A 27,872-nucleotide genomic window follows, 5' to 3' on the forward strand; every position below is an offset into this window, starting at 1 on the left:
TGAATGAAAGAAACCATGTGAGTTTGGTGTGGGGCGTTGGAAGATGTCTTTGCAGGCACAGATCCAAGTTAAGCAAATTGGGGGCAGTTGACCCCACTAACATTCTAATTTCTTCATGAGTTTTTGAATAAATTTAATTTTTTTCTTAGGCAAAATTAAGTGTTGCCCCCATAAAAAAAATTATTGAATAATGTAAGCTGTGAAGAATGAAATATACAATAATGTGAAAGATATATTATTGAATATTTTTTTGGTCATGCTAATAAGTATTTTTAACACATTTTTTTTTTAAAAACTCGGTATCTGGTCTAAGAATTGACTAATTCGAGGGGACCAACCTCACCGCCCACTTACGAGGGCCCCATTTAAAGCCAAAACAAAGTTTTGTATGGACTTGCCCACCGAAATTGGCACCAGATGGAATCGAACATAAGACCTTGAGATGAGCAAACTCCAAGATCTCAGGCCAACCCCAAGGCCAACCTCAAATGGGTTATGTGTCTTTAGCACATTGTTTAAGGAATTCACAAAAATAAATTTTATCTTGTAATTACAAGTCAAAGTAGTCTCAAAATAATAATTATATCATTTTTCAGACAAAATTTATTTACTATAGTTGCTTAAACAATGTCGTAAAGACAGTTGTTAATATTTTACAATTTTGTTTTCATAATTTTTTTTTGTCAATTACAAAGAAGAGAAATATTTTAACAGTGTTTTTTTTGAAGGAAAATATTTTAACAGTCTTGAAAATGAAAAAATTCTAAACATTAATAAAATTAAAGACACGCCAAAACAATTATATTTCGTAGATACTTGTCAAAAAAAAATTATATTTCGTAGATATGAAAATACGTTCATTATGTTAGGTATACAATGGTAAATTTTTAGTTCTTTCCAATAATAAAAATGATGTCATCAATTTATTGTTCATATGTTGATACAAATTTTACAAAGATACGTTCAATATGTTAGGTATACAACAACGGTAAATTTTTAGTTCTTTCCATAATGAAAATGATGTCATCAATTTATTGTTCATATGTTGATTCAAATTTTACAAAAATATTTGTGATATATAATTTTTTCCCCATTAACTGAAAATCCTAGATCCGGGGTCTTTGTCTATCCAACGAGTGAAGACTAAGATGATTGTCCATCCCGTTATATGCTAAAAAATGTTAACCTTTTGGGAGTTTGGAGGGGAAGGGAGGGGAGGACTTTGAGGGGTTGGAAATATATAGAAAAATAGATAAAAAAATTCACATTTTTTGAAAGAACAGTTTTTTAGAGAATGATAAACTAATACTTATGATTAATATACTTTTAATTTTAAGAATATTATAACAACATAGATTGAATTTGAAAAATTCATATAAACCCTCTATAACCCCCCAAAACCATCCCACAATATAATTTTCGAGTTCCCCAAATGAGGGAGATTTTTTATTAAGAGTAAAAAATTAATCTCCAAAGCCTTCTCCTCCTAATGTCTTCTATTTCTTCCACTTGCTCCTTCCTTTTTTCCAAAACCCTCCCCTCCCCTCCCCTCCAAACTCCCAAACAAAGCCTTAGGTGCAAACATTTAGCCCCCGTGTGATTTAATTTTGGACCAGGGCCATATTCTAAAAGATAATTTGACCAAATAAATATATAAATGATTTTGTTTTATCTAAAATCAATTAAAATACATTTGTCCTTCTTTTATACAGAACTATACAATTTCAACAATTATTAAAAACCAAAAGAGGAGCTACTCCAAACTAGTGCTCAAAGTTAGAATATATTTATTTCATTTCAACCAAATGTTTTTTTTTTAACAAATCAAAATGGAATTATATTACTCAAACAACAATTATCACCCTGCACAAGGAGTGCAAAGGGGGAGCATCGGGTAAAAATTTACAAATTTTTTCAACCAAATGTTGTCATAACATTTTTATAGCATCAATAGTGAGAAATGGAATTTGTTGAATGAGAGAAAACAGAGACATAATATTGTGAAACTGTGTGTTTTAACTATTCAGCAAAATTATGTTTATAGACTCGAGACAATAAATAACAAATAAATGAGGACGTTTTTTATACAAATGAATGAGATATTATTTCAATTTACATGATATTATATCCATAAACAAAAAATATAAAGATCCTAACATATTTTCAACAAAACTCTTACAAAATTTAAATAAGTACATGTTTTGAAACAAACAACACATTGATCTCATCTGTGTATATAAAGCATAAGCACTGTCTGTCCACCCTCCCAGAAAAATATTAGAAAACACATACAAGGGAATCCCGTATTAGGACAAAGGCGTGCCCTATCTGAGATCTCAATTCTGGTTCAAGCATAAACATCCTCCCACTCTCTTTGCAAGTTTTACAAAGATTTTATCATTTGGCTTTGGTATTGGCTCGCTCTTGACAGCTATTGGTGATTCCGTTTCCACATCAGATGATGGTTGTGCTTCCACTCCAGGTGATAGTTCCATTACCACATCAGGTGATGATTGCACCTGCACTTCAGGTATTGGTTCAACTTCCATAGCAATTGATGACTCAATTTCCATTGCAGTTGACTGATCATATATTAGATAGACAGCGGTCTCCTTAGCAGTCAATCCATGCCCAAAAGCTACAAAAATCTCCACATTGTCACCAACTCCTAAATTTGATACTACACCTTCCCAATCTTCATCGTTAAAGGTCATTACTGTGTCTCTCTTGTATATATGAATAGTGAATTTTGTGTAATTAATGATCAAGACACTAGTGAGACATTCAGTTGCCATGTTTTTAAGTGTAGATGAATAAAGAACACATAAAGTTATTCCCTTCATTCCACAATTACTATCCTTGGGCACTTGAAAACATACTGATGGTCCCTCACATGTATAGGCTAACCAAGAAGGAATATTGTTACCCGGAAGGAACGAAGCACGAGAATCATTAGTTGCCAATCCCTGTATAAGAACATATGCTTAATTATTTATGTAATTTATGCATGTAAATGGACATTTTGTACCACTTATAGTGTCAAAATAAGGCACTGCAAAGAGAAAAAACATTCAAGGATACTCATTTACAGGAAACATGCAATAGTTTTATAACACACCCATCAAATGTCAAACGTTAGAACAGATTTCAGCATTTATAACAGCTGAAAGACTATTTTGTAAAACTGAAGTGTTAAGCACATGTTTAATTATAATATCCTAATGGTGATTTTCTCATCTTATTATTAAACACTCGTTCTCATCTTTTACTTGCCATTTGATTCGTTTGTTGCATTTGAATCCCCAGACATTTGTCATATTTGCATTGGATCACTCCAATTCACTCATCAATAATGTATCATATTCTCAAGCTGCTTTGAGTCTCAATGCCACATCAGCAAACAATCTTCCAATTTTTATCCTATTCTAGTTCATAATTATTTTTTAAAAGCATTGGGCTTCCATTTTCCTAGTTTGTTGTCATGTCCTTTAAAAATAAATGGAATTCATTTTGAACCGCGGCTGTGGTTGTGAAACAAGATTATTTTGAACTTTTAGTATATAATAATAGAATCGACAAAAGAAAAAGGATGCAATAAATTATTTTGCTTCTATGTTACACGGACCCTAGCATTTATATTAGTTTATCTTATAGATATACTAGCATTTATATTAGTTTATCTTATAGATATACTTGAATAAATTTCTACCTTTCAGGAAACAAATATAAATGGAAAAACATTCCAGCATGTCTTAATAAAAATAAGGGAAGTAAAGGTGGAAGGATGGATAAATAACCTGCGATAAGCTCTTGCCAAGAGTCTCGTTGACTTTGTGGTAACTTCCCATTCCAATCAAAAGAGATTGCAAGGAAAGATCTGAGATTTGTGAAGCATGTGATATTTCCAACTCTGTAAGATCATTAAGAAATACTTTCAATTCTTGTTTAAGTTGAATCTCTGAGTGACATTGTACCGAAACACATCTAAGTTTTGAACAGCTGCTAAGTATCGGTGATTGATAGACCAAACCCAGATTATCACTATCAATATTCAAGGAAACAAGAGACATTGAAATTCCACCAAAAGAGGGAATACGTGCTAAGGAGTTCATTGTTGGTGACATCCAAGACCAAATGATAGAAGGAAAAACATCACGTGATAATCCTTGATATCCACATAGAGATATATGGGTGATGTTCTTTGATCTAACAATCGAAAAAGGCACTTGTTTGACACCAGCATTTTCTGCAATTAGAGTTGTCAAGGATTTCATTTGCACTATATCTTCTTCCAATTTGACAATCTTTGAACAACCAGAAAGGATGAGAGTTTTCACTGATCTCAATCGATAGATCTCTCTTGGGAGATTAACAAGACTTGCACAATCCTTCAAATTTATGAGAAGAAGATTCTTGAGATCTCCAATGGACGGGTGTATGTCGGATAAACTTTGACAATCCTTCATAATGAGTTTTTCTAGATTCGGTAATTTTGAAAAGTCAGGGGTTCTTTTCAAGTGCTTGGAATGACTGAGATTGAGAATTTTTAGCTTATGCAACAACTGCAAGAAAATAATTGTTTAAAGGAAAAGTTAGAGGAAAGTGGGGAACGAAAAGGTGGCGACATATACTATTGTGATCAACCTAAGTTTTAAAAGAAAATGCTATTATACCTTGGTTTCCTTCCAAACTTGTTTAACATTGCTATATTTTAATTCAAAAGCAACGAGATTTTCCTGATCAAAGTCGTTGGGTACAAAGTTGAAGGTAGATCGTTGCCAATTGACCCATCTCAATTGTTTGGAAAGATACCCAAAATCTCCAGTGAGGTCAACACGATCAAGTTGTAAAAGTCTAAGTTTCTTCATATCTTGGAAAGTATTAGTACTAAAGCTACCTCTGCCTGTTCTTTGCAAGTTAAAAATCAGTGCCTCAACAGTTTCTGTTCCCTGCATATGAAGTAAAAAAAAACTGAGGAAAGTAATGGGAAATGCTTTTTGTTTGCTTTCTAGAAAGTGATGCATAAAACGGCCCAAGCACACTTGTAATGAATATCATAAGGAAAAAACACTAGGAATATGAATCCCACAATTTTCAGCCAAAATATTATGAAGAACAAAAACAGAAACAAACAGAATTTTATGATGTTGATAAGATTATGCAGGATAATCAAAAGTTTGAAATTGAATACGGAGAAAGTTCTTACAGTATTTTTTGCCAAAACATCATGTACATCCTCGTGAAACCACAATCGACTACGCTTCCCAGGTTCTCTTGCTGAACTTTCACGGACAATTTCTCTTCCCATGTCTCTTATTAAATCATGCATTCCAAGCTTGTTATTCTTCTCAACTTTTAGGAGGCTCCGGTCTATGAGGACCGCTATTCCAATATCAGCATAAAGTCCACAGCCATTTAGTATCTCTGTAACATAGGCCCTGTCCTTACCAATAAAGAAACAACAAATGTCAAGAAATATATCCTTTACCATATCATCCTTTAAACCATCATAGCTTATTCTCAGCTTCTCGTGCACTTGATCATTGGGAATTCTCTCTAACTTTGATAGTACGCTTATCCATTCTTGTTTTGTCCTCTCAAATAAGTAGGATCCAAGGACTTCAAGAGCCAGTGGTAACCCTCCACAATAAGCAGCCACATTTCTTGAGAGTTCACTAAAGCCTCCTCTAGGACTAGCTTTTCTAAAAGCATGCCAAGAGAATAGTTCAAGGGACTCGTTTTTCTGCATTTCCTCCATTTTATAGACAGAGTCAACATTGAGTAGCTTAAGTATGTGTACATCTCTGGTTGTAACAATTAACACACTTCCAGCACCAAAAAATTTATGATTTCCGCATAGGGCTTTTATTTGCTGAAAATCAGTCACATCATCAAGTATCACGAGTGCTTTCTTTCCGGTAAGCTCTCTCTGGATCGTAGCTGTCCCCGACGCAATACTATGTATTTTCTCCTTTGTTTTGAGGACATCTGAAAGAAGTTGCTGTTGTAAATGTATATGCCCTTTAGTATCCTTTTCACAAACTTCTCTAATGTTTTCAATGAAACTAGTACAATCAAATCTACGATGAATTTCATTGTAGATGGCTTTGGCTACAGTTGTTTTACCTGATCCTCCCATGCCCCAGATCCCTACCATACAAACATCGCCCGAATGTTTCTCAATCACCCCAACCACTTGCTTTACATGGGATTCTAATCCAACTGGAAATTCAGTTATAGACAAGGTTGTGTTGTCGAGTTTTGGCAAAATGGCCTCAACAATTTTTTTCACTAATTCACGGTCACTCCTACAATATAATAATTATAAAACAGACATAATGAGCATAAATAACCAAAGACTATATAGTATTAGGCTCAAAGTATAAATAAACACATAAAAACTACATCAAATAAACAAATTGGCCCTTGAGAAAAATTCGCCAACTTTGTCACAACCCGGCTTTGGATCGTGAATGACGCACAAATCACTCGCGTATGTGAAGTCTTAGCTAAGGCCAATTATTAATCAAGTAAGAAATCTAACATTAAATTATTAAACCTATGTAATTTTTAAAAGAGTTCAACCAAAATTTCGACAAAACCTCTCCAAAAATATGGACATCTCAAAATTTTCGAACAACAAGTAGATCACAGAAAAACCAGTACAGTATAATAAGATTTCTTACATGCCAAACAAATTCTTACAAGTCGGTACAATTTTTTATCTAGATACTACAAGTCTCTTTTACAATGTAACAAAGCCACCTACAGGTCTCAAATGTTGGTCAAAACACTACCCAACATGACTAAAATACCACTAAGACACTTTGGCAAGACCAACTTTCGAGCTTATACCAGATAGCTTATAAACTCATATAACTAAAATAGATCTGTCTGGTAACATTTTTTTCTCACAAGCTTATAGCTTTTTCCTACTAGCTCATACCATTTTCTAATAAGCTACTTTAAGTAGCATTTGAGGTTATGGCTTACAATTTATCAAAATTTTCTCTCAAATTTACCCTTACTATATTAATTGAAAATAACTAAATATTAATTAAAACATCATTTAATGTAATTTCATATTTATCAGCTAGTTCAATAACTAATTTTACTGAACATTACAAATCCAATTTGTTAGTTTATCCGTTATAAGTTCATCCACGTCAGCTGGTCTATCAGTTATCCGCTATCAGCTAGTCTATCAGTATCCGCAAATTTTTAGCAAACACTACAAATTCAATATGTTCTGTTATAAGTTCATCGGCTATCAGCTAGTCTATCAGATATCCACTAATTTTTACCAAACACTGCATGTTCAATCTATTAGCTTATCACAAATAAGTTCATAAGTTCATCATCTATCAGCTATCGACTAATTTTTACCAAACCAAGCCTAATTACACAAGCATTTGAGATTTTGAAGTAACATATTAGTACTTTTCTCTTTGCTCAACAAAAGATCTTTGATTAAGCTACCTGAAAGCGCTTCCATCCCAACCAGACAAATTCGAAGCTTCCGTCAACACTTTTCTCCATTTACCCAATTCCTTCACCATAACTTCCTCAATAATATACCTACTTTTCGCGGCAACTTCCAAAGCTTTACCAAAATCACCTTTCTGATGCCGTACAACAGAAGGATCAACATCATAAAACACTGGCAAAACAACATGACCGTGAAGTCTACGACATTCCATGATCTTTTCCAATTCGTTTAAACACCAACTCGATTCAGTGTAGTTTTTAGAGAAAACGATTATGGATATGCGTGAGACTGAAATTGCTTGGAGAAGTTCGTGTCCGATATCTTCGCCTTTTTCGAGCTTTTCGTTGTCAAGGAATGTGTTGATTCCGGCGTTTGAGAGGACTGCGTAGAGATGAGAGACGAAGGTGCGACGAACGTCTTCGCCTCTGAAGTTGATGAATACGTCATGGAGATATTGTGGATTTGTGGAAGATGATGATGAAGATGAATACATTGTGATTTGAGTTATGATTTTGATGGAGGATGAGTTTTTTGATGGAGTCAACGCTTGCAAGAAGACTAAGCAAGAATGTATATATATATATATATATATATATATGAACAAAAAAGATATGTGGTGTGTGTGAAGAAGGTGAGGGTCATTGAACAAAGATAAGTGCTCTCAATCTTTTTTATAGAAACACTAGTATTTTTTAAATTTATTTTAGGCTTAATTGCAAACCCCTATCTTTCCAAAAGTTGCGGTTATGGACCCCTAACTAATTTAAATACAAAACAGCCCCCTATGTTTTGATTCTTTGGCAGTTTTGGACCCCCAGTCCATTGTTGACTCGGTCAACGCTGACGTGACACCCTAAGTGAGGTGCCACGTGTCAATTTTTATTTTTATTTTTTGTCTTGGGGGTCCAAAACTGCTAAAGAATCAAAACATAAGGGGCTGTTTTGTATTTAAATTAGTTAGGGGTCCATAACCGCAACTTTTGGAAAGATAGGGGTCCAAAAGTGCAATTAAGCCTTTATTTTATTGTATTTTATTTTATTTTATTTTTAGTTTTAAATAAACTAAGTTAAACTCACACCCTATGAAGAAGATAAATACCGCAGATTCAAACATGCATCAAATATATAAACTCACACTCATTTGTTACATTTTTTGTTAGGTGTTTGGGTTCGAACTCGGACCTTGCATATATTGTTATGCATTATCCTTATCAACTGAGGTAAGTTCACAGGGACAACTTATTTATTACATTTAAAATTGATGGTTGAGTAAACAGTCATTTTAGTGTAAGACATTGTCAATATGAATCAAAATTATAAACACATATCTAAATATGTCATTTTGATTCTCAAATGTGCTTTGAGTTAGTTAGTTAGTGTAATCTTCAAATGTATTTTGAGTTGGTCAATTTAGCCTATGTAACGTTCAAATGTGTTGAGATAATTATATTTGAGGTGTGTTGGACATTGTATGTGAATACCTCTATAAGTTAAAATTTGAATATTGATTCATCATATTTTTAAAAGTCTAGTCTACTCTGCTTAATCCAACCCATGTTGTTTTTATCGGTTAATTTAGTTCATAAAATCATTAACAAAATAGGAGATTTGAAAATGTGTTTATAATTTTGAAACATGACTATAATGACAGTGCATCATACTTTCGGAACCAAAACCAAAATGACTATTTAACCAAATTGGTTCTTAAGTTGTTGATGAGTATTGTGAAGTCGGTGTCATGTCCATTATCAGTTTTTACTATTAAGAAAAAAATGACTTGATGATGAAAATAAATGGACTCACTTGTAATTGTTATGTGGTTAAAAATTAACACTTATATTAGAGTTATTTAACTTATCAAATATCAAATTAAGCCACTAGAATTTGAGAACGTCCAATTAAGATCAGACAGTTTAAATTAAAACCTCTAAATTTTATATTAAATAAAGTTTAAAAATTGTCTTACAATCAAAGTCGTTCTACCTTAATCGTATGGTTCTAAAACACCTTCATACACATATCTTTGAATGCATCTAACCAATTCCTATGGTGACTACTTTTTAACAAGGGTCATATTCGAAGATAATTTGACCAAATAAAATCATAAATCTATTTTATCAAAAATGAATTAACGTAAATGATCGAAAAAATTGTGGTTACTAAAAAGAGTAATGTGGTTCATAAAAGAAAATTACAAATAGGTAAATAAAACACAGAGAAAAAGTAAAATAACAGAAGTCAACCTTCCTAACACTAGATGTGTTTTAGAAAGGAGAAAACAATCTCATAGATAACAGCAAATTGGGAAAAAGACGAATGTTTTTACTGTGACATTGTTGTCAAGTACAAAAGGACAGTTAATGGATAGTATTACATAGAACAATGTTATTTGAACATCAATTTGGTTGACAACAACATTGACAGTCATATTTTTACAAAGAAAATCATGTATTGGCACAAAAACCAAAGCAATAGAAAAAGAAAGTAAAAATATAATGTGAGTATGAGAGAGATAAAATTGTTAGGAAATGGTTGCACAAATATATTTCTCTATTACATATGTGTACTTTCCCAACCCCTAAGACACTCCTTTCTAGAAGATCACTTTCGACTTGATCATAATGTAACAACCCATTTTGCTTCCATGTACTGAAATTTAATTTGATTGTGAATGCTACAATGTCTGAAAAATATATCAGCTCATCATTATTCAGTCATAAATCATGTAAGAGTATTAAGTTATCTCTTTTTTGGATAAAATCCACATGAATGATGTATGCTCCTACAAGAGATAATCATGATCGAGATCAACAGAACAACAAGTTAACTCCGCTCTGAGAGAATATTTTTAGCAAAAGATCAAACCAAGAACCTATCACCAAATAGTATATTTGTACATACTGTTCTCACTTTCATGCCTAACATGCTTCATCTAAGCCAACCCCATTGAATGATCAAAAGTTACCTAAACATTCACAATTCGATTTCATAGTTCTATTTGCTTCCTAATTTAATTTGGGAAATGAGACTGATATAAGCATAAATAAGGATTAGTTCATTGTCATTTGTAATACCAACCAACATTACATCCATATCATGATATCAATATAAATTATAAAATTTTATTATTCTAAGAATTTATTTTCATCTCTGTACCTAAAGGACTAATCCCACAACTTCAATGGTGTAAAGAGAGGGCTATGTACGATGAACAAACATCTCAATCCTACATTATTTCCTCACTTCAAAACTTAGCAGCACATCTGTAACATAAAACTAATCAGAAAAATCTTCATTAAGAATTAGATAGGCAGAGAAGAAACTAACACCAAGAGTCAGAAAAATAATTACCACAAAATAGAAATCAAATTCAGCTCTAAACTTATTTCAAAGCATATAAAAGTAGTTCAGAAAGGGAATCCTCTAGTAGTCCAATTCCTTGATGAAACTGCTAATCTCTTGACCTGTTTTGTCCTTTTATAAAATTCCATTAACTCATCAGCAATTTCCTTATCATGGCATCTGACAAACGTATTGAAAAACCTCTCCTCGGACATCCTCAATGCTCTAAGTATTGAGGGTGTTTTCATATTAGAATCCATATTTTGTACCTTCATTGCTAGAAGCACTCTTGGCTTCAAAACAGTCTCCATATTTGAAAACAACAGATATGGGTACGTAAAGATTATGTTAGCTTCAAGCTTCATTGTGCCTAAAATGAAAGTCATGTTCCTTTGAACCTTATCAATTGACAATGTCAAAATATTAGGAGACTTCCCAAAAAGACAGAATATTTCATCATCCGAAAAACCATACTTTGTAAAATTCAACACCTTTTCGCGAATTGTTTCCACACGAGAGATGCCTATTAATGTCACCACATATTTGTACAATTTCGAATCCTTCGAAAGTCCAATCCTACTTATATATTCCATCTTCTCGTCGTCAAAGGAAGTTCTCGAAATAACAGTCGGTCGCAGAATCATCATTTGAACCAAGTCCCTTTTCGGTACACCTAACTCTTCATATTGTTTAACAATACGTTCAATGTCATAGCTATTTTCACACAGCAATGAAGGGTTTCTTGCAATGGCCTTATGAAGCATTGCCTTTGAGTCAAACACTGACATAAGAGAGTCAAGCCTCTCGTCGAAATTATGGTTAAGCCGAGTCCTGAAAAATCGAGGCCTACAATTGATAATCTTTACAAGCTCAGCTGACCCTAAACCCAAATCACTGAGCAAGCGAAGTTTCGACTGAACCTGAGAAGGATCTGCATTGCGCAAAGACGGGCAACGAGTGAATATTCTCGTCAAATCATCATCACCACATCCCCATTTACTCAAAACTTCAGTAGCATCCTTCCATTCATCTTTAACATTTTGCAGTTCAACCTCATTTTGAGCTGGGACTTTCGTCGAATAGGTGGCAGGCGTAAAAACTGGGAAAACTTTTATAACTGCTGTGGTGAATGTCAAATGGTGAATTTTTTTTGACCCAATTGAAAGAAACCGAAGCATGAGTGAATGTTGTAATCAAGTTGAAAATTTGGAACGAGATTCAGTAATTCCAACGAAAAAGCTTGATGACACAGACAAGTTTCTTCGAAGTTCGAATGAATAAGCTAAGGAAGGAAAAGGGGGATATTTCACATTCCCAAATCGTTATTACGAAGAGACTAGTCTTTTCTCTAATCAAAGGTTTTGTGAATAAATCATAAACTGAATGCAAATTATTGCCTTACCTTTGACCTAGTTTGTGGTGCAGTTTATATCGATTTCGATAAGAAAAAAGTTCAACTGATATAAAAATACGATTAGAAATTTAATAAAGAGTAAATATTGAAAAATTAAAAATCAAGAAATAATATATTAATTATTAATATAACGTATTATACTAATAAAAATATAAATACATATTTAGATATATGTATGTGGTTTGGTTCGATTTTAAAAAATTAATCTAAAATGTGAAATTGTTATATTTTATTTTTGCAGGGCAAATGTTATTAAGGTGAACAATATGTTACTGGATTTAAGGACCTGTGAAGAAGCTTTTGGTCAAGAAATCAAGTTCAAACACATACTTAGATATGGATTTCATGTTCAAGGAAGAAAAACAATTATACTCCGTTCGGTTTCAAATACACGGCCGTATCTAAGGCAGGGCAAAGAGGACGACCACTCGGTTGAACACATGATTGGTCTTCTAGAATTTTCAAGCCTTCAATTTGGTCATGGTTGCAAAGAAATGATGGAATTTTATGCATAAACAAAAATTCTTAGTTGCTAAAATTTTAAAACCTAGGTAGCTTCCTTGCTCCTCTTTACTTGAAGCTAATCCTTGTTATATAATCCTAGTCATGCTAGGTGTGGTATTTAGAATTCTAGACATGTGCTTTTACATGGTTGTTGTAGATGAACGATTGGTGATGAAATTATAATAAAAGTGATGGCTGATACATGGGTGTAATCTCCTCAAAACCAAAGTGTATATGATGTTGGATGGAGAGAGAATATGTGATACTAATAAAATTCATTATTTGTTTCTTGATGAGAGATTGTAGAAGTATTCTAGATCGTGCCTCTTTTTGAGTCAGAAAGAGTTGATAAGCTAAATTATGTTGAAGATCAAATTGATTGTTATGTAGTTAAGCTTGAATACAATAGAATGACGAGGGATATTTTGTGTAGTGATAGATTTCACGTCTTCATGAGACCAGAAAAGTGTATGGCAAATCCAAGCTCCATGAAGTAGTAAGAAAAAATGGTTGTGGAATAATAGTTACTTGTCAGCAAAGCAATATATATGGCAAGCAATTTATATACCAAAGAAGTCTACTTATTTCTTGTTCCTCAAATGTTTCTAAATTGAATATTTCAGTTTCTAGTATTGTTGCTGGTTTTCTTTACATTCTAATTTTGAAGTCAAGTTTTTTTTTTTAAGGAGACAAACAAATATGATTGAGTAAATATGTAATTATCTTTTAAAATTGTAAGTTTCGTCAATTACTCCCTGACGTTAACAAAACTTTAATTACCTTCTGAAATTGCACAGCGTTAATCAATTTACCCTCTCCTTCAAATTCTTATGTTAGTCAACATCACGTTTTGCAAATACCCCCTGAAGTTTTGCACTTATGTGCAAAATGTTCCCCGAACTTGAAAATTTATATTTTTTTTCTTATATTTAACTCAAAAGATATTAAAGACAAACAATTAACGGTTAACTTTAATATTTTAAACTCTACAATATTGCAATCCAAAATTCACACTTAAAATTCGCAAAAAGGTCTTAATGATGCAAGAAAAATCATCTGCTGAGAACCAAAATGAAAATCAGGTGAGTACCAAAATGAAAATCATCTGCGTTAGTTTTGACGCAGGTAGAGGAAACCAAGTAGCATAGTTCTTGTCATTTCTTAAATTAATAAAAAATACATATTTGTATAGATGCAAATATATATACGTTGAATATCCAAGAAAATGAAAGAAAAATAATCAAATGATAACCTGTGGACATCCAAGGCTGAATAATATAAAAAGACTTGCTACATACAAAAGCCATTACTCACAATTACTTTTTTTTTAGGGAATCATTACTTGCATATATATATATATATATATATATATATATATATATATATATATGAGTCAGGATCTGTTGACATCTGGTGTTAACGAATTCGTTGACACCAAATCTTAACCATCCATTTTATTCAATTAAAGGTCTATAATCGTTGGTTCACCGAATAAAATTAAATTGAAAACAAAGCATTATTGTACTATTTCTTTTCTTCTGCAAAATTTGACGTTCTTCTTCACACCAACCCAACAGTATATTTGTTTCGATCGCAGCTCCTCACCAAGATATTTCTTATTTATGTCAAATTTATTAAATTGATCGCAATAGGAGTATAATAGTGAATTTGGAGATATTTTGGAAGAGTTTGTTTTTTACGGTGGAATTTCATGAGTGCAAATGGAGTTTCTAAAATGTCGGTTTGATGCGTTATTGAAATTGCATGATTTGAAAATGTTGACGAAGGGTGCAAGGTATATATGGATAAGGATACATATAATCAATCTAATTGTTTTGATAGATTGAAAACCACCCTTCTTTTTGTGAATAGAATGAAAACCCTTTAAAAGTTAATTGAATTGGTAGTTTATTCTATGTGAACAACAAATCCAGAATAGATGTGAATCCGTAATCCAAAATTGATGTAAAAAAAAAAACTTTTAAACTTTATATATATACATTGATTGATTGGTCAATAGATCTTACAAGAAAAGCTCCCAAATATTGAATTTTAATGGAGTAATTATCTCAGTAGTTGAATACACGTTGGGGAATTTTAGTCACAAATATATATGTGTTGATACGAATGGATTATTAAGATGAAACGGAGGTAGGCACATGTATTTAGAAAAGCAAAATCAGCCCTATCTTGATTGATTTATGAATTTATTCTTTCAGCGGCATCGTGATTTCTAGAAAATTGGAAACATGTTCATATCAAACTTATGAGTTTTGATAAAATTGAACCCTGTAACCTAGATTGAATTGCTTACAGAAAAATCGAGATTTGTTCTTTTGGATATTAATAACGGCGATTCTGTTTCTATAATTAAGAAGAAGATTGAAAGAAATGATACATAATAAATAGAAATGTGGCATTATTATTGGCCTTTGATTAAATAAAATCAACGGTTGAAGTTTGGTGTCAACGAATCTGCCTGGTGTCAACGGATCCTGTCTATATATATATATATGCCTTATTTTATTTTTTTAGTTTTTTTTTTGCTTTCGCACCGGTTTCTGACCCACTAAAGGTGGACGACTAATCTGACTCATGCGTAGACGCATGCGCACTGGCCAAGTGTTGTTCCTCCTAAAAATCGAACCCGATATTCCCCAGATACGTCCTTGGAAGGAGCTCCTTGCCACGGGAGTCCAAACAACTTGGTTTATTTATGCCTTATTTTCCTTATAGCATATCAAAATTAATGTTATATCATGCCGTTATTGCACCAAATGCATTTTCCATTGAAACACCTATCTGTGCTGTGTATATTAAGAAGCTATATTTACTTTTTTTTTTAGAAGCAGCTTACTGCTTCACGAGCTGCTCCATCTCCATGGCAGCTTCTTGAAACATTTCATACAACAAACAATTACTGAAACAGAGATAAGAAGCTAAAGTAATGACATATAAAAAAAAATATAAATTTTTAAGTTCGGGGGCATTTTGGACATAAGTGCAAAACTTCATGGAGGGGTATTTGCAAAACGTCATGTTGACTAACAGAAAAATTTGACGGAGGAAATAAATTGATTAACGTTGTGCAATTTCAGAAGGGGTAATTAAAATTTTGTTAATTTCAGATGAAGTAATTGACGAAACTTACAATTTCAGAACGATAAATACTAGGAGAGTGCGGTCATTTCTTGAGATACTCTCTAATCTTCGAAATTATCCCTCCTTGTGTTGAGTACTATATGATTTGATTAATGATATCACTTAAATTGAATTTGGCAAAATATAAAATAGGAGAAATAGAGATAAATATATAAGATCTAAATATTTAGATATTCAAAGAATATAATTGTATTTATAAATGGAAAGAGTTTTAATTTTATCTTCCTTCTTTATGATCTATCCTAGTTTCTGGGTAACCTCTTGTCAAAACAACAAAATTGATAACCTCACCAACAGAAACCCCATGTCCATTCGTGCTCGTTTAATTGAATGGCTACAACAAATTGTGTAATGCTCCAACAATTTTTGTTTTCAAGCCAACTGTCCTCACAATTTAGCAAGAATTCATTGTTGCTGGCACTTGTCGCACCAGAAAACACATCTCATTGTCGTTGTCATAATTGGGGACCACATTATCTGCATTCTTATTATTATTAATATAAATGGCATTTACTTGATTATTTTGGTTATTCTCTCAAAAAAAAATTGATTATTTTGGTTACGTTACTTAATTAAATAAAAAAGACCGCAACACCCTATACTTTTCTAACATTTTTTATTTAAATTCCCTCAGTGGTCCTATACTTTTATGTTACATCAAATAATTGAATGAACCATTTGGATTTTTCAATCAGACAAAATTTAATGTTCAGGTCCCACCATATTTCTAATGGTTCAGCAGCCTGCATTGTAAATGTAATAATCTCCTGTTCGATGCAGAGAATAGACGATGTACAATTGCCGCATATTAAATCATCTTTCTCCCAGTTCCATCATTTTCATTCAACTTTCTTTAATCTAATAATTAAAGTTACACGGTGTCTCAAATCAAATCCATTTCTTTCCAGAAATTACTACTATAATAATCAAATTAAAATAAAATAAAAAATATTAACAAAATTTCAAACTTTATCATCAATAACTTAGAGAACGTTCTTGTTCAACAAAATAAGTAACATGAGAACGTTCAGATGAAATGAAATGATACGAACACAATTATTTATTTTAACTTGACTAAGGCCGTGAATTCGAACCAAAATTTGGACATACGACAACTTAAAACCCTTAAAAGAGACTTTGCAGTCCACTTTGAATTCACAAGCCAGAAATATTAATTGTTGCAGTTGTGTGTAGAGGATACTACTATCAATCATTTGATTCTGACAAAGGCGACGCCATGTTTGATCTCGGACATGGCGTTGTCGAACCCGACTAATCTGCATTTAACGCCACTGAAAGAAGAAACAACATCTGGAACCGGATTTCCATGAACCGGGTTCGTGGTCCTACGATAAGGTCCAAACCACTTGTTTTGCATGTACCGGTTCTTCCTCCAAGGAGGAATACTCAACCCTCTACTCCTCAAACAGAGCTTCACAGCACCACACAAAGCCAAAACGGTGCGTTTCAGCTCCTCCGAATTCCCGACAAATATTCCGGGAACGTAACTCATAATCTCCGAGTAACGGCTCGTCGGCCGAGCAATTTCAAATTGTACGGCGAAATCAAGCTCCACGAAGTACCTATTCTGCCACGTGGACGATCCAGATCGCATTCGCACCACATCAATAAACTCGTGGTTCCCAGCGGTGAGTCCACCGGAGGAATCCCACCGCGTCTTGCAAATCGCCGCATTGTGTCCTTTCTCACGCAAAAATGACATCACGTTACGGTTATAAACCGAAACGCTTTGTTTCTTCAGAAAATCGAATTTCACCGCAGCTTCAGAAACATGCAATCGAAGCATGTTCAGGTAAGAATCTGCATTAGCATTTTCAGCACTTAATCTCAGTAGATCCTCCACCGAATCCATGGAATCAGAAACCGAGTCAACTCGCTCTGAGTCAAAATCGTTTCCAGTTGAATCACACACGTTTCCGTCATCTTCTTCAAGAAAACCATGCACGAGCTCAGAGAGAGACGGTGAAGAATCGCATTCGCCGGTGCCAGAATGTTCGCTACCGCTACTGACGTCGCTTAGTCGCCGGAGATCAGCTCCGACGAGTCGTGCTTTGGCTTCGTCGTTGAACGGATCAGTGACTCGTTTCTTTCTAGCAAAATTCATCATCACTGTAAGAGAAAACGGGTTCGTGTTATGGATTTGGATAATTTGTTTGAGGAAGAAAATGTGAGTTTTTTTTGTTGATGAATTAAAGTGTGTGGTTTTTTTTGGTTATATAGATGATGATAATAGTTGGAATTTTCTAGAGAATATTCGAGGGAAATTATGGAGTTTAAACTTGTAATAATGATGTAACTTTGATTCAATTCTTATCTAATTTAATAATTTGACTAAGATAAAGTGTTGAACAAGGATATGCTAGGTAGGTTCGAAACGGGATATAGAATTTGCATGTACTAATTATATAGATGCTTTGGCATATTCATTTCCTTTTTTGGGTTATGCTATGACATGTGTGAGAGTGTGATTTAAACATGTGTGTGTAAGGGAAGGGTTAGTTTGCACGAAATTGGCACGTGTGGAATAAGACAGAAAAGTTGGATAAGGAAGTAAGGAAGTGAGACCAATAAGATAATCGCAGATGTTTGAGTCTCTAAACCATTTGATTCGAAATTCATCCTTGATTCATAAGGCAAAAATTAATTATTACAAATGATTAACCTTTTATATGAATCTAAGTTATTTCGTATTATTAGTGTTCTGCTACATTTAAAAGTCGTATTATTCTTCACTCAAAAAACCCTACTATGTCAGAGTAAATGTCGATGATAGTTTATAAACAATATTTGAACAAAATAGTGAATGATTTATATCCAAAACCGACAATTCTTCAAAAAGATTCTTCAAAAAGATGATGTGCAAAATTAGTCTTTACAATTATGCGTTTGGATAATTTATTTTCATAACAAATAAAGTAAGGAAAATGTGGGGACGTTTTGGGGGATAGAGGTTGCCGTTTAGTGATCATGGAAGGTCGTTTAATTATGGGTGAATGTTACATTGTGGATAATTATTTTTTGGAGGGCCCAAGTCAAAAGAATTTGGTTTGCTTGTTGATAATTGTATGAATTAATTAGTTAATGTTAGATAAGGATAAGTTTGATGATAGATTGATGAATGTTTTAACAGGAATATGCTGTTTGGATGAGGATTGTTGAATGTTAATATTGTTTGTTTATTTATTAACAAGTTTTGGATATGAAGCTAGAAGAAGGGTATATACGTAGTCAAATAAAATGTTTGGAGTTTACTAAAATTAAAAAAAGTTACGACATTTTGGTATTCGATGGATATTTTCCAATGTCCATAACCATACCAATGAAGGAGAGTCACCAATTAACTTATGAAAGTAACGTTGAAGTTATCTTTAGATTACATTTGTCACCGAAAAAAAATGCATAGAGATCCATGTGTTATTAATTTTATCTAAAATTTCACCATTAATCATCTCTGAAAAAAATATTGAGCAAAACAAAACGTGTTATGTTGTTGAGACCACTTTCAAAACTTTATTTTATGTGAAATAAATAACTTTAGAGTACCTACATTTCGTATGTTCAAACTTTGTAATATGGAAAAGAACACTCTGATAATCTCGAGTTCAATTGTAAGGTAAATATAGCTGATTATGATATCCAAAAATCAAATTTATGTTTTTCTAAATGATTAGTGAAAACTCGTTAACCACATCAACACAATTGTTTGAATAGGTTTTGATCACACCCAAAATCTCAAGCAAATGTGGGTACTCTTTTGAGCATTTATGATCTACTTGCAATAATTTGATTAAAATTTATTTTCCATTTACACTAATTTTTTTTAGAAAGAACTACATGTACATATCAATTATTGTGATTTGGATGTCAAAAATGTACACGTTCTAGCTCTATCGATAATGTTGACACTATGTGTAATTCTAAAATAAAATAAAATAAAGAGTTGTTGGCACTATGTGAACATAGTGGATTGATATTTGCCAGTGAATGAATTTTCTTTCACTTACAGGATGATTTCAGAATTCCAAAATTTTATATTATATATATGAGAAAAACAAGTAATAGGAAAAAAAACTCAATAAATAATAAGATAAAAAGAAAAAACATGTCATTCTATTATTCAATTCAAACCTTTTTTTCCTTAGAAAATTTATTCAATTCAAACTCAAGTGTCTTACATTATTTACTTATCTGGTTTTAAGGTCAGTATGTTTTTTACCTTCACGTTATACATAATGAAATTTTAACTTCCATGAAAGCTATATCATGGATCGAATGCTAGTGCTAGATAAAATTGCATAGGATATCGTATCATATTTGTTATGTGATAATTCAATCTTGGTTAAAGTTTATTAGTTAACTAACTTGGAGAGTTAGTTGAGTTAGTTTCTAACTGTTATGTGGATTTCAAGTAACAGGTTGGTTAAGACTTATTAGTTGATATACTTGCTATACAAGCAAGCTAAATGAGTGTAATTCTCTCTTCTCTCTGATCCTTCTTCTTCTAAATAACTTGTTCCAACAATATCACGTAAATCGGGATAATATCTCAAATTTTGTTCCAAAAAAAAAAATGCTAACTAGTGTCGTTGAGGTATCGGTTAAAGTACTAAAATAAGTAATTTTGTAACTAAAACTTGTGTAATTATTGCTAAGACAAAAATAAAAACTTGCATTTCTAAAACATAATTTCTACTAATGAATTTCTTAACCATTACCCTTAAGGCACTGATTAGAAGAAAAAAAAAAGAAAAAAAAACTAACTCTTGCGGTATAATTAAGACCCACAATTTCACAAATAATGCTTGTTTTCTCCCATTCAACAAGTTCTATGTCTTGCTATTGTTAGCCACATGATTGCTTAACTAGACAATGTATAGTGCTATATAACTGTTAGGAGGACAATATTTTGTGGAAATGAAGGACGTATGTTCTAAGTTCTAACTTTGAGCACTAGTTTGGAATAGCTCCTCTATTGGTATTATGTAATTGTTGAAATTGTATGGTTTAGTCAATATAAAAGAAGGCCAACCGTTTTTTCATTTACTTTAGATAAAACTGAAATTATTATATATTTATTTGGTTCAATTAATTCACCATGGGACTGATGGTTGACACTTGGATCCTGCTTTATAGAGTGCGGCGGTCATCGTTGTATCAATTAATCACAACAATGCACAATATTATAAAAATTATTTATACTATCATATAATGTATAATAACTTAAATTGAACAATTTGTCAACAAATAAAACTATTTTGAAGGATTTTTTATTTATATTCTATAAGATGGTTTAAAATAAATATAATAATTAAAACTTTACGATATTGCACAACACAAAAATAGAGGCAGGAAGGAAAATGAATGTTTTTCGCTTCCATGATGGTGTGTCACATTCGTAACAGAGTTTTTATGGCCATATCAAGGTTTTGTGATGATGGTAACAAATGTTTTGCTGTGATTTCTCATCCTGAAAACAGGTAATGGACCCGTATTTAAAACCTTGTTTATGATCTAAGAGTGTCTGACGTGCGTTTATGTCCAACAAGATCGACACATGTGATTACATTTAATTATATCATTTTTTTCAAATACTACTAGTGTTCGTATTGTGCTAGTGTTTTGTAGATTACTATTTTAGTTGTTAAATTAATATAATATACTCCTTTGTTTGAGTTTGAACCAGGACCTCACACTCCTTAACCTTGACTCAAATAAGTGGAGCTATCCAACCCCATAGCATGAAATCAAAGGGTAAACACTTATTTTGTTTCCTAAATGTGTCTTATGTTAGTAATTTTAGTGATCAAATTGACTAGCGGAAGACACATTCAATTGACAAACTAATTAACAAAAGACACAACCAAACTGGCTTATGAAAGATGTATATATTTCTGTAAGTTTTGATATATTCAAAACCTATTGTCGCAACACCACAACGTTTAAGAGCCAAAGGGATTGTTTAATCCGCAATCAATTTGAAAATTTCAGGAATTTTTATTTCAGCTATGTTGCCAATAGCACGCTATAGCGGTGTAGTTTGGCAGCGCTGCCCTCCACTTCCGCACCATAGGCCCGAAAAGCGCCATTGAGAGTATCATCACTAGCGGCCTATATTAGTGGTTAAAAAGCAGCGCCATTGCGGCGCTGGTGCTATCCCGGTACCGTTGTGATTTGATATCTGCTATTGCAATTTTAGGGAAAAATTCTCAAAAATCCTGTTACCGTATCTTTGAGTTTGAGTTCTGTCATTGTTGCCTTGTATTGACCATGAAAATAAGGAAGTTAGTGTCATTCACAGAGATAACTTGTGTAGCAAGTTATCTTGTTAGTTATCCATAATTAACTGTCATAGCTAGAATCTTGTATAGCGTATCTACAATAGCTATCATACACACTCTTGTGTCCTATAAGACAAATATGGTATGACTTATGAGAGCCTGGTTATGTCATCATTGTTCTCCATCCTTGCTCTATTTCTGTGCAAAAGTTTGCACTGTCCATCCTTTCTATTTCTGCTCGAGTTCTTTTTTGGTTCGTTTCTGGTTTCGTTCTTCTCCTTCCTTTATGTTTTTGCATTGTTATGTTTGTTTTTGGAATTTATGTTTAATTTATGTTTTTGACAACAAAGAATTTCAGAGACTAAATTGATGGCTCTCAAATTTTTTAATGAATATAAGTGATTCACTCTTTTAACCTATTGACCATTATGCTACTTTATTATTGAAGCAATCCCCAAGTTAGTCATGAAATTGTAGGAGTCGAACACTGGATTTGAGTGGTTGTTCCAATGTTATCACAGAATAGGGAAGGAATTTAAAATGGTATACACAGTTCACCTAATAGATTGAGTAAACACATGACCTTAGATGTTGTATTTGCAACTAGTCTTGTTGTGTGTGATTCAAAATCATTTTAATCTGAAGCTACTTGTTTCTCAAGAAAGTGGAAATACAAGGCGGTTTTCTTGCTCAGCAAGTCTGTTGAGACGCAAGGCGGTTTCTTGAAGTGCAAGACAAATAGAGCTAATTTGTTGATAGCAAATGATAAATATGGTGTAGTGAAAGTGATGTATTGTAATGAAACAATAAGACTTCTGAACTGTTATGAATCTACACCAGTTTTAATGGAGTCTGGTAGGAGGCTTTGCATTAGTCATATTAAATTTATCCAACAATTCTTGAATATAATCATGTTGAGATAAAAGGATACCCTCCTTTGTGGGAATGAGTTCAATTCTCAGGAATTAATGAGGATGGCCAAGATATTTAAGTGAGAACCTATTTGACAGTTGTTCCATTTACTGCTTTAAGAATTCACTTTGAATACATGTCAAAAGAAGATCATCTTCATAGAACAAAAGAAAGACATTGTTGTTGTAAATGAATAATGAGCAAAAGAATAAGCATAACATGAGCAAATTGTACAGGTTAAAGATTCAATACAATTTAGGTATCGCTTTCAATATGACTTAGTTGTTAATTCGAATTTTAGTAAACTCAAAAGTGAAACCGACTTTACATTGTTGGACTCACGGTGAACTCAGTAAACTAAAATAAACTTGTAGGAAATTTTTAAAATATTTTTTTACTTTTTTTTTTCATCTTGGATTTCACATTCTGTTTATCTACTACTTTATTAACTTGATATTGTTCATGTTAGTTTTGTTGAAATTTTGAGTTATTGTATTATATAAGTATGTCTCATATATATTATTTTAATATGAAATAAACTTGTGAGAATCCATAAGTCGAGTTTACAAGTTGATTTCACGTAGACAAAATGAGTTTATTTAAACTCTAGAAATTGACAGCCTAATTTTCTGTAGTAGACACCAAAATTTATATCGCGTACATTCAACATTAATACCTTCTTCCTATTACACTATATTACAAATTAGTAAGGTTCTGTTTGGTAAAAATAGCGGATAGCTTATAAGCTAGCTTATAGCTTATAGCTTATAGCTGATGACTTATTCAGCTAGTTGAAGTGTTTGGTAAAATTAGCGGTTCAACTGACTTATAAATGTAAAATAACATAAAAGGACATTCTTATTTCATATTAAAATTTATATTCATTAATATTTAAGTATTTATAATTTATTAATTTAATATATTTTTTATGCATTATCTTTAGAAAAATATAAAGAGTATCTACTGAAAAAACAAAATATAAAGAGTAAAAGATTTGGACGTAAAAAAAAAGTATGGAAATAAAATATAACGAGTTTAGTGAATTTAAGTAATAAAAATAATGTTAAGCCTAACCAAAAGAATTTAAACGTCTCTACATTTTTTTATATATATTATGATGTAGGTATACTGCAGTTGCATAAAAACATAATTAATTATATCTATTATTACAACAAAGGAAGGCAATGGATATTTATAAGGTAATTCTATCTATTAGTTAAATTATAAAGGATAAAAATGAATTTTAGATAAAATATTAAGGGTAAAAATGGAAGAAATATTGAGAAGCTATAAGCTCAAACGCTACTTGGAATAGCTTCTAAAAAATAGCTTATAAGCTCGTGAAATAAGCTATAAGGTCATGGTGAAAAAGCATTACCAAACAGAGCTTTTTTTGTCAGACGAGCTTATAACCTATAAGCTATAAGCTCATTGTGGTGTCTTATCAAATAGACCCTAAGTAGTAGCTTCCATCGGATATTTACCCAACCTAATCAGCCCGCAAATTTCAACCTTCAACAATTGCATCAAAAGGAGAAGATGAGCACAATATATTAGCATGCCCCTACTGCAACAAATTACGATGTAAACTCCACCACTTGGGCAGACCTTAAGCTAGCACCCCTCCAAGGTGCAATGGAGGTCACACGCCTAGACGATGGGCCTTCTTGATCACAACACCTGCCAGGTAAGTATGCTGCAATGTGTCACACACTTCTATTTTATAACTCATGCTCCACATTATTCACTATAAATCTTCCGATGTGGGACTTTTATTATTACATTCTAAACACCATTCAAGTGTCAGCAGTTCATACCCTAGCTCACACATTTGCCACTCCATTAGATCCAAATAGACAAAGTATGTTTAATCATATTGCAGTTGTTGAATCCGATATTTTTTGTTGAACTGATAATATGCGTTACAAAGGCTATGAATAAACTTGGTCTCACTGATGACTAATTTTGTGTAGAAAAACTTCAAATGTCTTACTCAAAAAGCTCTTGCAGAAACCAATTAAGGAATGTTTTTGCTCCTTGATCTCCTAACTTTCCCTATATTTTCTATTTTTCTAGAACAGTTATGTATATCATGTAAGGAAACCTTTTCTAGTGCCATTACTATACCTATTTTTACTTTTGGGGTGTTTGTTTCCAGGTTATAAAATTTATTCCTGGAAATATGAGGATGGGAATGCACTTTCCCATGTTTGGTAGAAGGTAAAAGAAAAATATACCTGGGAACAAATTATACCCAGGAAAATTTTTAACCTATGATCTCCCTATTTTTATTCCCATGAAAAAGGAGTTGGAATGTTTTATTCCTAGGAATGACATTTGCCTTGCTACATGAAAACCCCACTACCACCATGTTTTTTCAACTACCAATTAATTTCTATTTTTTTCTTTTACATGCTCTACATCAAGACATTGTTATAATGCATGTTATTATATGTAATTCATCTATTATTTCTTTATGTTCTTTTTGGTTTGTGCAAAAAAATATTTATGTGTCTATTCAAGTTTTCAACAATATTGTTCTATTATAACAATCAACTATATTCTATCAATCAACTATATGAAAACATAATTTTATTTCATGGTGTATTTTCAAATGCTTCAAGTTATAATGAAAATAAAATGTAGTAAAATAAATTCAAATTGATTTAGAAACAAGGTAGAGGTATTTTTGTAACTGTATCATGTTTTTTCTAGGAATATATATTCTAAACTAAACAACAATTAGCTATTTATGGAAACATTTTTTGAAAATATTCCTGAAAAATTAAAATACTAACCAAACACTTTTTTTTAAAATACCCAGGAATAAACTTCCCACTACTTTATTCCCAGGTAAATTATTCCTGGGATTAATTTATGAATCCCTGAAACAAACGCCCCTTTGTGTTTGTTTACATCTTTGTTTTCCACAATTTAGGCTCAAGTCTCTGTCAAGTCTAACACTCCTTCCATGCTTAGAGCCTAGAGGACCCATTTAACTCTTGCGTTTGAACCACCTGGAGGTTTACATAAGTTGAATGGTACAATGGTGTTTCATGTTTACAAATTAAATGCATAATTGACACATGAGTAACATGAAACACCGTCGCACCATTCAACTTATGTAACATGAAACTCCATTACACCATAAGCAGGAAGTCTAACACTTCTTCCAAATTTACAAATTAAATGCATAATTTGGATACACTGTCATTCAGAGATGCAACTAAAGCAAGAATTAAGAAGGTTTCTTCGTGGTCTATGTGATGCAGATCTTAATGAATTCGGAACATCACATGCATCAGAAATGTCGAATCTTTTCTTGAGATCTCTTATGATTGGAATGGGAAGTTGCCACATATATAGTCATTGATACTCTTGGCAAGAGTTTATCACAGGTTCCTTCTCTATCTTCCATCTCAACTTTACTGATATTTATCTTTAATTAAGAGAAAATAAAATTACTTCCCTTTTTAGATAATTATTATATCTTCTTTTTTTTTGTAGGAAAGTGAAAAGGAATTATATGAAAGCAATTACTTCACAACCTGTTTTCTTTGAATCAATTTCCTTGTTTATATTTTTCTGCGTAGTTCACTATACACGGCTCAAGAATGCGTCTGCATAGCATAATTAGAATTGCATAAATAAATAAGCGTATGTTGATGATCCAGGGATTGACAACCCGTGATTCTAGAGATTTTTTCCTTCCGGGCAGCAATTATCCTTCTTGGTTAGCCTATACCTGAGGATAGTGATTGTATCATGAAGGGAATAAGTTTATGTGTTGTTTATTCATCAACACCTGAAAACCTGGCAACTGATTGAATGTCTCCCTAGTGTCTTGATCATTAATTACACAAAATTCACCATCCAGATTTACAAGCAAGACACCGTAAGGTCGTTCAATGATGAAGATTGGCAAAGTGTGTAGTATCAAATTTAGGAGTTGGTGACAATGTGGAGAATTTTGTAGCTTTTGGGCATGGATTTATTGATGCAAAAATGGAGTTATTACAAGCAGAGGAAGTGTTACTATCACCAAATGTAAAAACAGTGACATCGCCTAAAGTGGAAGTGCAAGCATGTCCTAATGTGAAGATGGAGCCATCACTTATTGTGAAGAAGAATGAGGCATTACCAAAGCCAAACAAAAAAAAACTTTACAAGACTTGCAATTTGCAAAGAGAGTGGGAGAATGTTTATGCATGAACCAGAATAGTCAATAGTCCCTTGAATAAGCTATCTAATATGTAATATTTTTTAGGAAGAAAGGGCAGGCATAGCTTATTGTAACAGCTCGATTTTTAGCTAGATTTATTTTAATTACTTTTAATTGTGTTTGTGTGTGATTATTTATGCTTGTGTGTATTAATTGTCGTCAGGTGCATTTACGTGGATTACCGTATTAGAAGGGTATTTTGGTCATTTGGCGGGTAAGGGTAAAATGGTAATTTTGGTGAGAATTATTTTAATAGTTAGTGAGAACCTTTATTTTACTAAGTTACTAGTGTAGTGATTAGTTTTTAGCGTTAGTGACCGTTGGTTATATTTTACCGTTGTTAGTAATTACCGTTGAGTGTATAGAAACTTTCTAGAATTGTGGTTTGAATAGAAACGGGTTAAGCCCACTAAAATTAAGTTAAGTCCACTAGGGGGATATAACATTAGGGTTGTGAGAGCAAATTCATTCATTCCTTTTCATTTCACTAAGTTAGAGAGAGGTAGAGAGAGAAGTGAGAGGTGAAGG

General features: G+C 32.6%; 3 protein-coding genes, 2 long non-coding RNA genes and 1 other non-coding gene across 6 annotated transcripts; 2 read left to right on the plus strand and 4 right to left on the minus strand.

Annotated features, from left to right (window-relative positions):
- Window positions 1-2,059: 2,059 nt before the first annotated feature.
- LOC11424317 (disease resistance protein RUN1) lies at window positions 2,060-8,115 on the minus strand. The gene is made up of 5 exons (XM_003626882.3): window positions 7,480-8,115; window positions 5,207-6,308; window positions 4,674-4,949; window positions 3,798-4,562; window positions 2,060-2,966 (listed from the first exon to the last, which is right to left on the minus strand). The coding sequence occupies exons 1-5, from the start codon at window positions 7,980-7,982 to the stop codon at window positions 2,337-2,339; spliced, it is 3,276 nt and encodes a 1,091-aa protein (XP_003626930.1). The 5' UTR covers window positions 7,983-8,115; the 3' UTR covers window positions 2,060-2,336.
- A 2,174-nt stretch (window positions 8,116-10,289) lies between these two features.
- LOC11419889 (transcription termination factor MTERF2, chloroplastic) lies at window positions 10,290-12,283 on the minus strand. Its single transcript, XM_003626883.4, has 2 exons — window positions 10,841-12,283; window positions 10,290-10,752 (listed from the first exon to the last, which is right to left on the minus strand). Exon 1 carries the CDS (start codon window positions 12,007-12,009, stop codon window positions 10,897-10,899), a length of 1,113 nt encoding a protein of 370 aa, XP_003626931.1. The 5' UTR covers window positions 12,010-12,283; the 3' UTR covers window positions 10,290-10,752; window positions 10,841-10,896.
- A 4,577-nt stretch (window positions 12,284-16,860) lies between these two features.
- On the minus strand, window positions 16,861-18,371 carry LOC11429433 (uncharacterized). The gene has a single exon (XM_003626886.4). It carries the CDS (start codon window positions 18,037-18,039, stop codon window positions 17,122-17,124), a length of 918 nt encoding a protein of 305 aa, XP_003626934.1. The 5' UTR covers window positions 18,040-18,371; the 3' UTR covers window positions 16,861-17,121.
- A 1,642-nt stretch (window positions 18,372-20,013) lies between these two features.
- Window positions 20,014-23,454, plus strand: LOC120577679 (uncharacterized). Its single transcript, XR_005643646.1, has 3 exons — window positions 20,014-20,131; window positions 21,276-21,409; window positions 21,616-23,454. It is a non-coding gene; the product is annotated as an uncharacterized lncRNA (long non-coding RNA).
- Window positions 23,455-24,651: 1,197 nt separating this feature from the next.
- LOC112417619 (U1 spliceosomal RNA) lies at window positions 24,652-24,817 on the minus strand. Its single transcript, XR_003008220.1, has one exon. It is a non-coding gene; the product is annotated as a U1 spliceosomal RNA (small nuclear RNA).
- Window positions 24,751-27,407, plus strand: LOC120577703 (uncharacterized). Its single transcript, XR_005643666.1, has 3 exons — window positions 24,751-24,809; window positions 26,395-26,520; window positions 26,630-27,407. It is a non-coding gene; the product is annotated as an uncharacterized lncRNA (long non-coding RNA).
- Window positions 27,408-27,872: the final 465 nt, after the last annotated feature.

Source organism: Medicago truncatula, chromosome 8 (genome assembly GCF_003473485.1).
Source record: "Medicago truncatula cultivar Jemalong A17 chromosome 8, MtrunA17r5.0-ANR, whole genome shotgun sequence".
Classification (NCBI taxonomy): Eukaryota; Viridiplantae; Streptophyta; class Magnoliopsida; order Fabales; family Fabaceae; genus Medicago; species Medicago truncatula.

Excerpts from the sequence above, each read along its gene's own strand:
- LOC11424317 (XM_003626882.3), bottom strand. The coding sequence starts at position 7,982 with ATGTATTCATCTTCATCATCATCTTCCACAAATCCACAATATCTCCAT. Across the intron at positions 4,563-4,673 it reads AAGTTTGGAAGGAAACCAAG|TTGTTGCATAAGCTAAAAAT; the intron begins GTATAATAGCAT and ends ATTTTCTTGCAG. Across the intron at positions 2,967-3,797 it reads TTGGCAAGAGCTTATCGCAG|GGATTGGCAACTAATGATTC; the intron begins GTTATTTATCCA and ends GTTCTTATACAG.
- LOC11419889 (XM_003626883.4), bottom strand. The coding sequence starts at position 12,009 with ATGCTTCGGTTTCTTTCAATTGGGTCAAAAAAAATTCACCATTTGACA.
- LOC11429433 (XM_003626886.4), bottom strand. The coding sequence starts at position 18,039 with ATGATGAATTTTGCTAGAAAGAAACGAGTCACTGATCCGTTCAACGAC.